Raw genomic sequence first — 14,601 nt, forward strand, 5'->3', positions numbered from 1 at the left:
AGGGAATTGTTGTTCTCGGATTCTATCGTAAACTTTATGTGTGGATCCAGGTTATTAAGTATTAAATATTTTCTTTTGTAAAGTGATAACCGTCAATACGGAATGAGATTCATAACTTGCAATGAATAGGATAACACGTTAAATTTTCCTTCGTAAAGTGAAAACCGCCAATACGGAATGATTCTAATATCTTGTAATAGAAACCAGCCTGGCCAGTGTGCAAGATGTATGAGAGAGGAGTAGTGCCATCCAATTTTCGGCAGAATATTGTTATACCTATTCCCAAGAAGGCCAATACTGACAAGTGTGAAAACTACTGCACCATTAGTTTAGTATTTCACGCCTGGAAAATTCTAACACGTGTTATTCACAGAAGAATGGAAAGACAAGTTGAAACTGAGTTGAGAGATCAATTAGGCTCCAGAGGAAATGTAGGAACACTTGAAGCAATCCTGACTTAACGTCTGATCTTAGAGGATCGAATTAAGAAGGGCAAGTCCACATACATGGCGTCCGTAGATCTAGAAAAGGCATTTGATAATGTTGATTGGACCAAGCTATTTGAGATTCTGAAGGTGATAGGGATCAGGTACCGAGAAAGAAGATTTATCTACATTCTATATAAAAATCAGTCTTCCGTGATAATCAAGGGCTATGAAAAGGAAGCAGCAATCCAGAAACGGGTGAGGCAAGGCTGCAGTTCGTCCCCCTCCTTTTTAATATTTTTATAGAACAGGCAGTAAAGGAAATCAAAGAAAAATTTGGAAAGGGAATCACAATCCAAGGAGAAGAAATCAAAACCTTGAGATATGCTGATTGTTATTTTATCTGAGACTGCAGAAGATCTGGAGAAGTTGCTGGATGGTATGGACTAAAGATGGGGAATCTGATTCATCTAGAATGATTCACCAAAATGATTCATTCATTTGATTCGTTCATTCGATTGCCACGTCTCTGAGATCCGAAAGCGTAACCATGGAATCAGATGAGCCATTTCGTTATGTGCTTTATAATTGCTACTGCTTTACAAGTTTACAAATTACAAGAAGTGGCATGATGAAGGTAATTGCTAGCATATCCTTTTTAGAGGTTACAGTTGAAAAATGCTACACCGTTGTCCAACTAATCCTTTCCAAACTTAAATTAGGTTAGGAACTGCCGATGCTTACCTGTGATTTTGGGAAAGTAACGTGCATTCTTCAAAGCTACCCTTCGACACTATACAACAATCAAATTTGACATCTATAGTATGAAGGTCAATCAAATATAAACTGGATTTTTGTTCCTGAACATCATTAGTTGGTGGTAGGACTGGCCCCGCGCTTCTGCTATGCTTAGGCGGGAAGGTTAGGAGTGAGGAGAGCGTGCTGTTAGATATTTCCCGCCGTTTCTCCAGTAACGCTCACGATGTCAGAGCAACAGGTGTACCCCTCCACTGCCCAACGTATAATTATAAAATTTCTTGCTCGTGAAGGAGTTAGCGGAAATTTGCCAGAGATTGACTGCACAGTTCGGTGATTAAACATTGTCAATTACACGTATGTTTCCTATCATAAAAGTTCTAGGAAGGATGAGAACATGTGGAAAATGAGCAACATGATCGCCGTCCTCGCACCAGCGTTACAGATGAAAACATTTGTGCGGTTAAAGACATTGACAACGATCGAGGGGCGACAGTACGAGAAATTGCGGAACAAGCCTGAATCAGTTGTGGGAGGTTTCAAACAATCATCACAAACGACCTACAGTTCCATGAAGTGTGTTCCAGGTTGGTACCTCGCCTTTTGGTTGAAAATCTGAAGTTGAGACATTCGGAGGTCTTTCAGAGGCTTACAGCAAGGAAGAAGGTGATGCATTTTTGAGTCGAATCATCACCTGCGATGAAACATGGGTCATTGGGAGATTGTGGGTTCGAGCCCCACTGTCAGCAGCCCTGAAGAGGGTTTTCCATGGTTTCCCATTTTCACACCAGGCAAATGCCGGGGCTGTACCTTAATTAAGGCCACGGCCGCTTCCTTCCACTTTCTATACCTTTCCTATCCCATTGTCGCCATAAGATATATCTGTGTCGGTGCGACGTTAAGCAAAATAGCAAAAAAGAAAAAAAAAGAAAAGAAAAAAAGAAACATGGGTCCACCACTACTCCCGAATTCAGACAAGCCAGTAAGAAGTGGTGGAGGGAAGGGGAGGCACCACCAGTGAAAGCCAAGACTAGACCGTCAGTTGGCAAGGTTTTTGCAACCGTTTTTTTTTTCGATCGGTGAGGCATGTTGCTAATGAATTTTTTTTTGCATGAGTGACGCACAATCAATGCTGCTTACTACTGCGAGCTGTTGAACGAGGCGAGGGTTGCATATCGCCGCAAAAGAAGAGGCCAGCCGATTCGACAGGCCATCCTCCTCCATGACAATGCGTGGCCTCATACTGCAGCTCTGTCTCCAAGCTACAGGAAATGCACTGGACTACACTTGATCATCCTCGTTACAGCCCAGGCTTATCGCCTTGTGATTTCCATTTGTTCGGACCGCTTAAAGAAGCTCTAGGGGGACAACTTTTTGATGATGACGAGAGTGTGGAAGACTTCGTGCACAATTGACTGGTGACACAACCCTGTTCTTTTTACAATGAGGCCATCAAAAAGCTGCCCATATGCTGGGACAAATGCATTTCCAAAGTAGGAAATTATGTGGAAAAATAATTGCCTTTTGTTTTTCAATAAATGGATTTAAATTAAAAATAAAATCCTGTTTATATTTGATCCCCCCTCGTAGATATGTACATTTTTGTGGCAGTTTGAAAGTGAATATTGACAGCAGCTCACCATCATTTCTCTTTTTTTTTTTTTTTTTTTTTTTTGTGAAGACATATTTCTAAGATATCTGAAATCAAATGTAAACATGACCACCTGATAATCAACCGTGACATCGCAACTGCTACGTTATGGTTTTTTGAACTTTGATTGTTCTTAACAGCATTCCTTAATATTTTCATTCAGTTCACTGCTACTCACTAGATACCTACCTTAGGCAGGTCACACAATCTGCAGTAGGCGGTGAAATGTTATTAAACAAATCTGCACCCTCATGTAAGACTATGGATGCAATGTTATCCTCAAATGGATCATGGTCACTTTTGGCAAGAATAACTGTTCATAAACAGTAAATACTCGAACACTATAAAAAGCAAAATAATACACTGCTGGGCTGAGTGGGTCAGATGGTAGGGGTGCTGGCCTTCTGACCCAAACCTGGCAGGTTTGATCCTGGCTCAGTCCGGTGGTATTTGAAGGTGCTCAAATACATCAGTCTCGTGTTGGTAGATTTACCGACACATAAGAGAACTCCCGGACAAAATTCTGGCACCTCGGTGTCCCCCAAAACCGAAAAAGTAGTTAGTGGGACGTAAGGCCAATAACATTATAATTAAATAATGCATTACCGCCAATAAGTCATTGCATTATCGAAATAAAGCATCTGACTGTCTTAAAGAAATACAGGAGTAAGAAGAAGGCAGAGCTGCCGACATTGGAGTTAAAACCCACTATCTCCCAAGTGCAAGCTGATAGCTATGTGAATGAAACCGTGCAGCCACTCAGTCGGTGACTGTCTTTTCTTTAGTACGGTTGCCCCGTAATATAGCCTACTGCCCTTTCTCAGAGAAAACTTAGAAACCAGAAAAGTGACTGCCAAAGGGGGAAGCATGGAAGAAAATGCTTAAGAAATAATGGAGGTTATGGGTCAAATAGTAACTGGTGTACATATCACTTTCATAAGAATCTATCGCTTGGAGGACTTATTCATTCTTTGCTTTATTTGCTCCCTTGGTTATCATGATGAAGAAAATCTTATAAAAAATGTAACCTAATGGACTTGTATAGGTTATACGCTACAAAGAAATTATGGTTAGCTATTCCACTATTAGCTATTTCATGACATGAAAAAATAAAAAAAATATCACTTGTATCTATTCATACTAAGGGCTGAGAATGAAAATGGGGGGGGGCTTCCATGTTCCACAGGTTAGTTCGCAGTAGTTCGCGAGAATGGGAATCTTGAAGTAAACTTAACCTAACATTTCGCAATGAGTTGGAAGTTGAGTGCACGTTTCAGTTCCGTGAAGTGTGGGACTTGAAACGAAGTGATAATTTCTTATTTAAAAAAAAATTTTTTCCCTGTTAGGTTTGGTGTGGTTGACTCGTGAAGCAGACTTTTAGATAGGTTATTAAAAAATAACAAGAGTCGGTCTTCACAACTTGTCATTGATTTAAAAATGGCAGATATGGATATCCGAATTAGCAATATGAATCAGAGTGAATCAAAGGAGTAGGAGCGAGGAACCAAGGAACAAGTTGCGGCTGCGCGCTCTCGATTCAGCTTGTGATACACAGAGTCGATTCATTCCGTGCAATGATTCGTTCGTTATGAATGACTCGTTCAGAATCTCCCCATCTCTAGTATGGACGGAGTATTGGATGAGGACTACAAGAAGAAGATAAGTCCAAAACAAAAGTAATGGAGTGCAGTCGTACGAAGTCAGGTGATGCAGGAAATATTAGATTAGGAAATTAAGTCTTAAAGGAAGCGGTTAAATATTGTTACTTGTGTAGTAAAATAACTAACAATGGCAGAAGTAAGATGGACATAAAATGCAGGCTAGCACAAGCAAGGAAGGCCTTTCTTACGAACAGAATTTGCTCACTTCGAACATTGATATAGGAATTAGAAAAATGTTTTTGAAGACATTCGCTTGGAGTATGGCATAATATGGAAGTGAAACATGGATGATAACTCGCTCAGAAAAAAAGATAGAAACTTTTGAAATGTGGTGTTACAAAAGAATGAAGGTGGTATGGTTAGATCGAATGACGAATGGAGACTGAATCAGATTGGTGAGACGAGATCTTTGTGGCTAAATTTGATGAGAAGAAGAGAGAGACACCCTGGACTTGTGCAGTTGGTTTTCGAGGGAAGTATAGGGGGTAAGAACATTAGGGGTAGACCGAGGTATGAATATGACAAGCAGATTAGAACAGATATAGGATGCAGCAGTTATGTAGAAATCAAAAGGTTAGCACAGGATAGGGTGGAACGGAGAGCTGCATCAATAAAAATATAAGAAAATTTATTGGACTCCAACCTATTCAATACATTACAGGATGTTAACATTTTTAGTTAAACATCGTTAAAATGGAGACATGTTTCGCCCCCTATGTGGGGCATCATCAGTCCTATCAAAGCACCTCAAAATTACACCAGACGTCTGGTTGGGACTTATCAACATAATATGAGAGAGAGAGTACATTAACACGTTTGCGGCCGCTCGGATATCGGCAACCATTACCGTGGTACCGTAATACGTTTTTGCTTAAAGGACTTCATTTCTGTGTCCTTATGCATTTTAAGTTATTATTTTAATTATTTCAATATATGTGCATACGAGCCATGACGCACACGCTGTGTCAGCGGCACTACCGATGAGTTTTTCGGCTTCAGTGCCGTTTGACGCAGCGTGTGTGTCATGACTGGTAATGAAGTGAAACGAGGAAACTAATGTTTTGTTAGAATGTAGAACTTCTTTACAGCAGAAAAATAAGTTTTTGAACATTTCACACAAAGATACTGTGCAGTAGAATCTTATTATTGCTGTGTCAACATGTATACTTACACTAGGCCTACTCCATAAGCTGTACAATGTAACAAGTCAATACAGTGGGCTACCTTCCAGTGACATTTCCTCGCAAAAATAACTCTTCTGCAAATGCGTTACATTCAGTTACAATGTTATTCAGCAAGTTGTCATCTGCAAGCAAGCTGAAATAATCAATAGGTTTCGCATCACTCGGCAGTGGAACATTCATTCTCGGCCGACCAATAAATTTTATTTGTTTCATTCAGGACTAATCTGAACTCCAAGAAATGACCTCTGAAATATTGCCCATTTTATTTGGCGGGAGATTTGGAGATGAGATATTACTTATGTCTTCCTCATCTTCTGTAATGTGAGAATTGGGAGTAGACACTCGACACGCACACATCCGTGATTAAGATTCTCACTCAGGTGGCTACAGTCACTTTTCACACTGTGATCACTGTTGTCACTATCAATGCTGTCACTGTCACTGGCATTCAGGAGAGCTTCCAGAGTATCATCATTAATTGCAAATCGCCTGTTTATCCCGCTATGACGTGGTTTCTTCCGAAGAGAAGGTTCTGAAACTTCACTGTTCTCTCTTGACATCACAGAAATGTATGCCGACTTGTAATGGCTACAGAGATTGTAACTCACAATTGATCTGATGCCTGGATGGCGCATATGTTTAATAACACCATAACAATGCACAGATAAGAGGTCTTAGTTTACATACATATTGGCGGAAATACGAGCTGTAATATTTGGCGCGGAGTGTGATGCACGTGTGTCGTCATCAGCACTGAGTGAAAGTGGAGTCGTGACGCATATGTGTCGTCATTGGCCGCGAACGTGTTAAAAAACATTTACAAGGTCTTAGACGAAATATTATAATGCCTGCAGCCAGGACGGCCGAATACCCCCCTGTGAGTAGGGTACGCAGACGAAGAATTCACCCATGGTATCGCCTGCCTCTCATAAGAGGCGTGACCAAGGGATGATTGAATTAGAACCATGAAGCTACTTGTGATTAGCACCATCCCGCGGGGAACACCATGGGTCACCTTTACTTGCGAGTAGTACCACTGTTAGGTATGCAATAGGTTTGTGATTAGTAGCAGCAGAGAGCGGTTTTCTGTTGGTTCCAGTACCTGTGATTAGTACCACTATATGCAGAACATCGCGGGCTTACTTTGCCTGTGATTTGTACCATTATGTGAGAAATACTACAGGTCTGGGCGTTGCCTGTGATTAGTACCACTATATGAGCAACACCGTAAGTTTGCGTTGCCTGTGATTAGTACCCACTATGTGAGGAACATCATGGAATAGTAAGAGTCCCTGTGATTGGTGCACCTATGTGAGAAACACCATAGGTCTGTGTTACCTGTGAGTAGTAGCATAATGTGTGGAACACCGTGAGTCTAGGCTATTTTTTATTAGTACCACAACTAGAGAAATACCATGGTTGTACTGTACTAGCGGTAAGTACCATTATGAAGGGCTGTTGACTGGATTCTGGACCCCTTTAGACAACAAGAATCATTGATTCAGGATTGTGCTTTGGAAGCAGTCCCTTGGTCAGTAATACTGTTTTATTACAGTTTCTGGGAAGGTGAGGCATTGAGGGTCAAATCCACTGATTGTTTCAAGTTCATAATCATTGTTGATCGTATTTTTAAACAATTCTTGTCAGTGGATCGATTTTGGAATTATTTTTAACTTTTAGTGTGGTGAGTTGGCTCTGCTGATTATTTTAAAATCATTCATTCATTCATCATCACGTATTGAATTCTGGTTATTGGATCAATTTTGGAGTTTTAAATTGTTACTACATTTAGGCTCATTTCGAACCATTAGGGGCTGATGACCTAGATGTTACGCCCCTTTAAACAAGCATCACCATTAGGACGGCCAAATAATTGTACATACTGTTGACAGGAACCAACTGAACACTGCAGAATTGTATCTTCTGATCAGGTGGTGCTGAACTAAAAAATACATGGCACTACAGCTTCGAAGGGCCTTGGCCTACCAAGCGACCGCTGCTCAGCCCGTAGGCCTGCAGGTATGAGGTATCGTGTGGTGAGCATGGTGAAAGCAGTAAATATTTGTATGTGTAATAGGTTTACGTTTGTAAGTGAAGGGTGGCGTTGTGGGGTGTGCACATATGGTAGGAATATGTCACTTTCTCTTCTTTCAGTGACACCTGGACAATAATAGCCCATCTTCCTCCCTCTCCCGCAAATCGGCACCAATTCCCTCGCCTCACCCCTCTGTCCTAGTTGTATGTTCCCATAGAATATTAGAGAATGAACTCAAGGCTTTTCCATGAGTGGTATGTTGTGCCCATATAAATAGCCAGACTGTTGTGCCTCACCTAGAAGAAATAAAAGCTATTTTTGAAGGGAGTGTGATACAGGTTGCCACTATAAGTGAAAGTTGGTTGTGAAATTCCATCGCTTCTAGCATAATAGCATTGGAGGGGGGTACTGTATTGATCTCTACGACCGGAATCGACTGGGTGGAGGAGCGACTTTGTTTTGTAGGCCCGATTTGAAGAGCAAAATATACATACGTCAGCTTCAACTGTAAACCCCACTCCTGAATCCATGTTCATTGAGATTGTTATTGGTATGGTTAAAGTTCTTATTGCAGAAGTATACAAGCCACCTCAGGCAAAGACAGGAAGCATGGGAGACCTAGAAGACAACCAAGTGAGACTTCCTCCCCTTCATGAACATGTACTTGTTTCTGGTGACTAACATTAACCTACTGCCACAGAGCACTGATAAAGTAAAATAATAAAGATTCCTGTCCTGTGACATGACTGTATTGTCTCTTGAACAATCTAATAATGTCAAATCAACTGTAAACTCAGACACTATGACACCGAAGGAGTTGGCCATGCGGTTAGGTGCGCAGCTTTGAGCTTGCATTAGTATAGGTCAGTCCTTAAATGACTGGTTAATTATTTCAACAAGCATACTGCAAAGTTTACCTGCTTGTGTTTGAGGTGTAAATAGGAGTTTGCTCTTGGTATTTTTGTACATGACCTTGTAGCTTCTAGTCATTTCTGCATATTTTGGTAATTACTATTTTATGTTAACCCTATGAAAAATTCTTTCAGAATGAAGCTGTGCTGCCAGAAGTGAAAGAGGCTTATGATAAGGCTAATGTTGTATTGAAACGACTGATGAAGGCTCAAAAGGTAAGTTTTTTCATGCATTAATTTTCCTGTCCGTGCCTGTTTACTCTCCCCTGGTATGTGTGGTTGAACCTGGCCTAAGGCTAGGGCTCTATTTTATAGGAAATTGCTGAACTAACAAAATCTCTGACCATGGGATGCTTCTCTGAGTTATTGGTCGTATGAAATGTGCATAATGGTTGTCGCAGATAAGTCGGCCATTGCAGTTAACCCTTAATTAGTCACGCAGTATCTTTTAGACATGTGTGTTATATTTTGCTTCTGATGAGCTTTGCAGGCAACAGAGATAACTGCTATATTCTGTACGCACACTCATTGTTCATAACTCGGATTTGATGTTTTTACAATTCTTCTTTAACATCTTGACGTAAAGATTAGATCTTGGTCATTACCTTTCCTAATGCCTAATGCCTAGAGCTACAGTTGAAAGCCTCCCTTGGCAACTGAAAGTGTAGGCTGCTTCCTGGCATTCTTGACAGGCAAAATCAAGTGAAAAAGCCACAGGTGCACTGGGAAGACAGTTTCTAAACCTCGCAGCGGAATAACGCGTGTTACCAGGTGTATGCATTAGTCTTTTCCTGTTTCACTAAGAAATGGCGCCAGCGAACACTACACAGCGTATGAATTTCACACATACGTTGGTTTGTTCGTCTTACATTAAAATTTCTAAAAGAATGGGTTTTTTAGTGAACCTTTTCAGTACATTGTTTATTGATGTACATAAATAGTTTTACATTATTGTGTTTTAAGTGGGATATGTTTTGCCTGTTTTTTAGGCATTTTCAGCTGCTGTTCTTACTACCTAAGATCAAAATAGCCAGGATCCTGGGTTTTGTTTAATAATAAAATAGACATGAATTGTCTTAATTGAAAAATATTTGTGTATTATTTATTCTGTAGAAACATCCGGCTGATGTGAATTGTTATGACTAGTGAATTGCGTTTACATGTCCTGTATATACTAACATTTAGCTTGCATACAATTGCTCTGTCTAAGAAGGGTAAGTTTACAGTTATTGTACATTTGATTAAAACATGATTGATATGCTTTAAAAACTTGTAATGAATTTGGTTGGTTTGGGTTATTAAGTCTGTAATAACTAAAGGCCTTATTTTTTAGTGAAATAAAATTGTTGTTTTCAGTGTTAAAACTGACATTATTTTGGTGGGTATTTCGTGAAACAAACTGCCGAACTGATCAATGTTTCTTGCGAAATCTTTTGTATAGTATGGGGTAAATCTAACTAATTTCTGGTAAGGGTTTTTAAAGTGAACTCTTATGTTTCCTTGTTATAAAATCTTAATACAACCAAACATACAAAATTTTGTAGAAATATACAAATCACTGATACCTCGAAATAAAGTCAGGTGATTTGCCGTGTAATATGAATTTATACATGGCCTACATTTTCTTTACATGTTAAATTACTTTTCTCCAAAGTACAAACTGGCATGGTTTCAATATCATCAGCAGGTGCGATGGTCAGAAAGTATCTTTGTGTAAGCAAAGAAGCCCCTCTCGCTGTCCTCATTAGACGTCAGAAACCATAATGCTTGCGAGAAATTGGATACAAATTCACTGTGGTCTTCTATCAAACCACCTAAAACTTCACTAACAATGTCTTCTTCCTTCTCCTCTACCAGATGTGCTTTCAATGCATTTTGCAAACCCATACAGCCCTGGAAGATGTTCATGGATACGCTGATGCTCCCCGGCCAGCTAAAACGGTTAAGGCGCTGGCTTTCTGAGTCGAAGTTGGCAGATTCGATCTTGGCTCAGTCCGGTGCTCAAATAGTCAGCCCCGTGTTACTAGTTTTACTGGCTCGTAAAAGAACTCCTGCGGGGCAACATTCCGGCATTTCGGAGTCTCCGAAAATCGTAACGACTGGTAGTGGGACGTAAAAACAATAACATTATTACTACTCAACCAGGCGATTTATTTACAATAGGCCTACTAATACCATCACACTTTAACAATAAAGACAGAATTATTTATCTTTCCTTTTATATTCATCCACTTCCTCATGCCAGGATTATTAATTTTTTCTAGAGGAATGTTGGCTTACATGAATGATTTTGTTGTGTCTACTACAAATTGATCTCTATCTCTTTTAAACTTCTTTGCGATATGTGAAGTATCGCCGATTGTTATCTTGCGCTTAGAATGATATTCATTTGCTTCATTCTTCTTCCTCGTGTGTGTTCATGATCCTCTGCAGTGTATATCGCACGAGCCTCTTAGTTTCCATGTAATACAAACATTACAGTATTTACACATTAGAATGTTTCTTGCAGCATCAAATACATAGAACGTCTCACTGTTGTTTTCCTCGAGCCTCGTAAAACCTCTTTTGACTTTAGTTTTTGGCATTTTTATACTTAAATGCTGTACATTTGCCAGAAAAGGTTCATAGGTAGCCAACTCTTACTGCGCACTGTTGTATCTACGACCGGTCTTGTTAACGCCATTTGCTGTGATCGATAAGATATCGATCTTTATAGACTGCCTTCGAGATCGCGGAACTGAATACACGTACAGGGCAATTCAAAATGATGGACCAGATTTCATAAATTTATTCTGTGAAATCTAACAAATATTGTAATGTGAGACGTGCTAAGAACGGTAAACTCTCAAAGTTTTTTTTCAGTCATATCCCAAGTGTTCTATGTGAGCACCTTGCGTAACACACCATACATCAAGCCGATAGTCTATCTCTTGCCTAACTTTGTGTAGTGTGTCGTGCTCAATCTCTGCGATGGCTGCTGTGATGCGGGCACGAAGGTCGTTCAGTGTTAGTGGAAGATCCTTACGTTGTGTCTATTCACAGCCCCGGAAAGGTGAAAAGTCACTTCCTCACTGAAAATTACCCCTTCGAGAACCCATCCTCTTCCATTAATGCGAGAAAATCAGCACAGAAGGATGCTCGAGCAGCATAATCGGTGTCTTTTAAGGCCTGCACCAGTTGCAAGCGGTAGGGTTTCATTCGTAAACGTTTCCGCAGAATGCGCCAAACAGTTGCCTGTGGAAGTTCAAGTTTGCCTCGCTGCCCGGTAGGTGGACTTCTGTGGAATCTGCACGAAACTGGCGTGAACGAGTTCCACTCTCTCTTCCTCGGTCGAAGGACGGCCAGTCGACTTATGCTTACAGATGCAGCCCGTGTCTCTGAATTTTGCATACCACGCATGAATGGCCTTTTCCAGTAGGTGGGTCTCTTCCATATCTGGTATGGAAATGCCGTTGAACACTAATCACAGACTTGTTTACATGGTAATCAAACACAAAGAACGGCTTCTGCTCTCCAGCCACAGCCATTTTCTTTACTCGCTTCCTGCGTGGTCGTAACAGCTGAGTTTGCCTTTGTTTGCGCATCTCTCACAGTATGATATGGTCATTAGATTTCATAGAATAAATTTATAAAATCGGGTCCATCATTTTGAATTGTCCTGTACTTCCGATACACAGTGCGCATTGCTTTGTGTGCGTTTGTATAGAGAATGTACAGTTCTATCAAGCAACTGAGAAGGAAACTACATTAGTCAAGTTGTCAGAAGCATTTAAACATTTATCGGAGAGCTTTTCCGCTACTATTTTGTATTTCTTCGTACCAAGTAGGGTATATTTCGCGATTATTTGACAAATTTGCGCAGTAAATCAAATTTCACGATGTTTCGCGAGTTCATTTGGATAAAATACAGTATTTTCAGTACCTAGAAGGTCATATCAAGGCAAGAACGAAGATATTTAAAAAATTTGTCCGTATCACTCTTACCAAAAAATACAGTCCCTAGTAATAACCAATGTGCGTACTCTCACTGGAATCTTCATGGACTTGAGTGTAACCTTGGGAGTAAAATTGGGTAGTGTTTTCTTAAGATATTGTATGATCCGTTGTCTGAATGTTGCTTTATGGTGATTAAAATTATGTAAAATCTTGCTGCTCGTCTCTGTGTGGGTTTGAAGAATAGACTTCTCAAGGTCATTGTGACAATTTGTTGTTGTCTTGTTGCTTCTTTTAAGGGCTGATATTGGTGGATTGAGAGTTATGTAACAAAAAAAAAAAAAAAAAAAAAAAAAAAAAAAAAAAAAAAAAAAAAAAAGTATCTCAGTTCTGAAGTTAGTGCGAACTGAAGTATAAAATGAGGATGTTGAGCAGGCTCTTCCTCACCCCCTCTCTTCTTTTGCGGCTGGCTTGGTCTTGTGGCACCTTCTGTCTGACTGGCGATGGCTAATTCCGTGCACCTAGTGTTGTGTGTGTGTGTGTCATGTGGGGTGTATCGATTGGGGAGGGGAGGGGTGGGCGGATGAGGTATTGTCTGTTCTCGGAGGAGGGGGTTTATCTGTGGGTGGAGCTTTTACGAATGGGAATTTATTGATGTTGGGACATGTTTTCTCTTATAATTAATATTTTTATTAATTGTGGGATTTGATCGTATAAAGGATTTTTAGTCTCTATAATATCATTCAAATTGTGGTTTCTGTTGAAAAACTGGTCTATTAAAATGTGATGGTTTTTGTATTCGTTCATCAATTTCTTTTTTTTAAATTCTCTTTAGTGTAGTTAAATATTTTTCTGTGGTCGTGTAGGCATATCCAGTTTCTTTCATATGTACGCTCATTGCCAAGAATTTATGATGTTTGTTTGCATTGTAATGTTTTAAGTATTTCGTTGAGAACATCCTGTTTGCCCTGTGTATGAAACGAAACATTGGGTACAGGTGAGTTTGTAAATCCTGGATCCTGAGTATTGGTCTTTATTGGAGTTGACACTATTTTTATTTAGGAACATGCTTTGGTTGGTGTTTTGTGTTTTGAATGAAATTTTGAGGTCATGTTTCTTGAAAGGGTTAGAAATTTGATATATTTTATGATTACTGTAAGTAAATGACAAATTTAGATTTTTTTGTTTTTCTGGAATTAATTTTGAAATTTGTTTATTTCTAATTTTTCTTATTATTTGATTGACCATTTCTATGTTAACCCCTCTGAACTTGGCTATGTTCCTTATATATTGTAATTTTTCGTTGAGGTCTTTAGGTGTGAGGGTTTTTTTAAATGCTCGAAGGATTAACCTGTATTAGGCTGCCCGTTTTTGAGTGTTTTGATGTAATGAGTTGTTCTTGATTGTGTTTGGTGAAAAGGTTGGCTTCCTATAAATATGGTATCAAAGCTTTTGTCTTGTCGTGTGATGGTAATGTCTAAAAATTTATGAGCTTATTGATTTCATCTGGTGTGAATTTTATGTTTTGATCTAAGAGTTGAGGTATTGCAAAATAATTTTACTGTTGTTGAAACGTTGGTCCATGATGATGAACTTGTCATCGACATAGTGCATACATAGACTTAAACCTTGTATTTTCGTTTTGAGTTTTGTGTGTTTTTGTAAGATGCCTGGTGCTGGATCTCCCATTGATAAACCTTTCTGATATGTTGTCTTATTGAAGGTGAGAAAATTGTCGAGGACGAAATTTAAGTTGTTGATAAATTCGATTTCCATTACACTGAGATGGCCTTGTTTAGTAAAATTGCCTTTAATGATAACTGTTTCTCTTGTTGGAATGTTTTGAATACACATTGGAAACTTCAAAGGAGCACATAATGTAATTTGTTTGTATTTTGAATTTTTGTAACTTCTCTCAAAAATCGATGGAATTTTTTATTGGAGAATTGTTATGGAATTTTTAGTCTCTTTTAAGAACACTGTGTATGAACTGTGAAGTTTTATATGTTGGCCTATTTGTACTGTTGATGATTGGTCTAATGGGA

The 14,601-nt window shown here is 39.4% G+C and overlaps 1 protein-coding gene across 2 annotated transcripts in view; it reads left to right on the forward strand.

Moving 5' to 3' along the window:
* The window catches only part of qin, an 870,645-nt gene that overhangs the window by 88,171 nt on the left and 767,873 nt on the right, over window positions 1-14,601 (forward strand). For both annotated transcript variants that reach the window (XM_067138014.2, XM_067138015.2), the window contains exon 5: window positions 8,759-8,839. In XM_067138014.2, the coding sequence (XP_066994115.1) occupies window positions 8,759-8,839 (81 nt within the window). The remainder of the gene's footprint in view (window positions 1-8,758; window positions 8,840-14,601) is intronic.

Source organism: Anabrus simplex, chromosome 1 (genome assembly GCF_040414725.1).
Source record: "Anabrus simplex isolate iqAnaSimp1 chromosome 1, ASM4041472v1, whole genome shotgun sequence".
Lineage (NCBI taxonomy): Eukaryota > Metazoa > Arthropoda > Insecta > Orthoptera > Tettigoniidae > Anabrus > Anabrus simplex.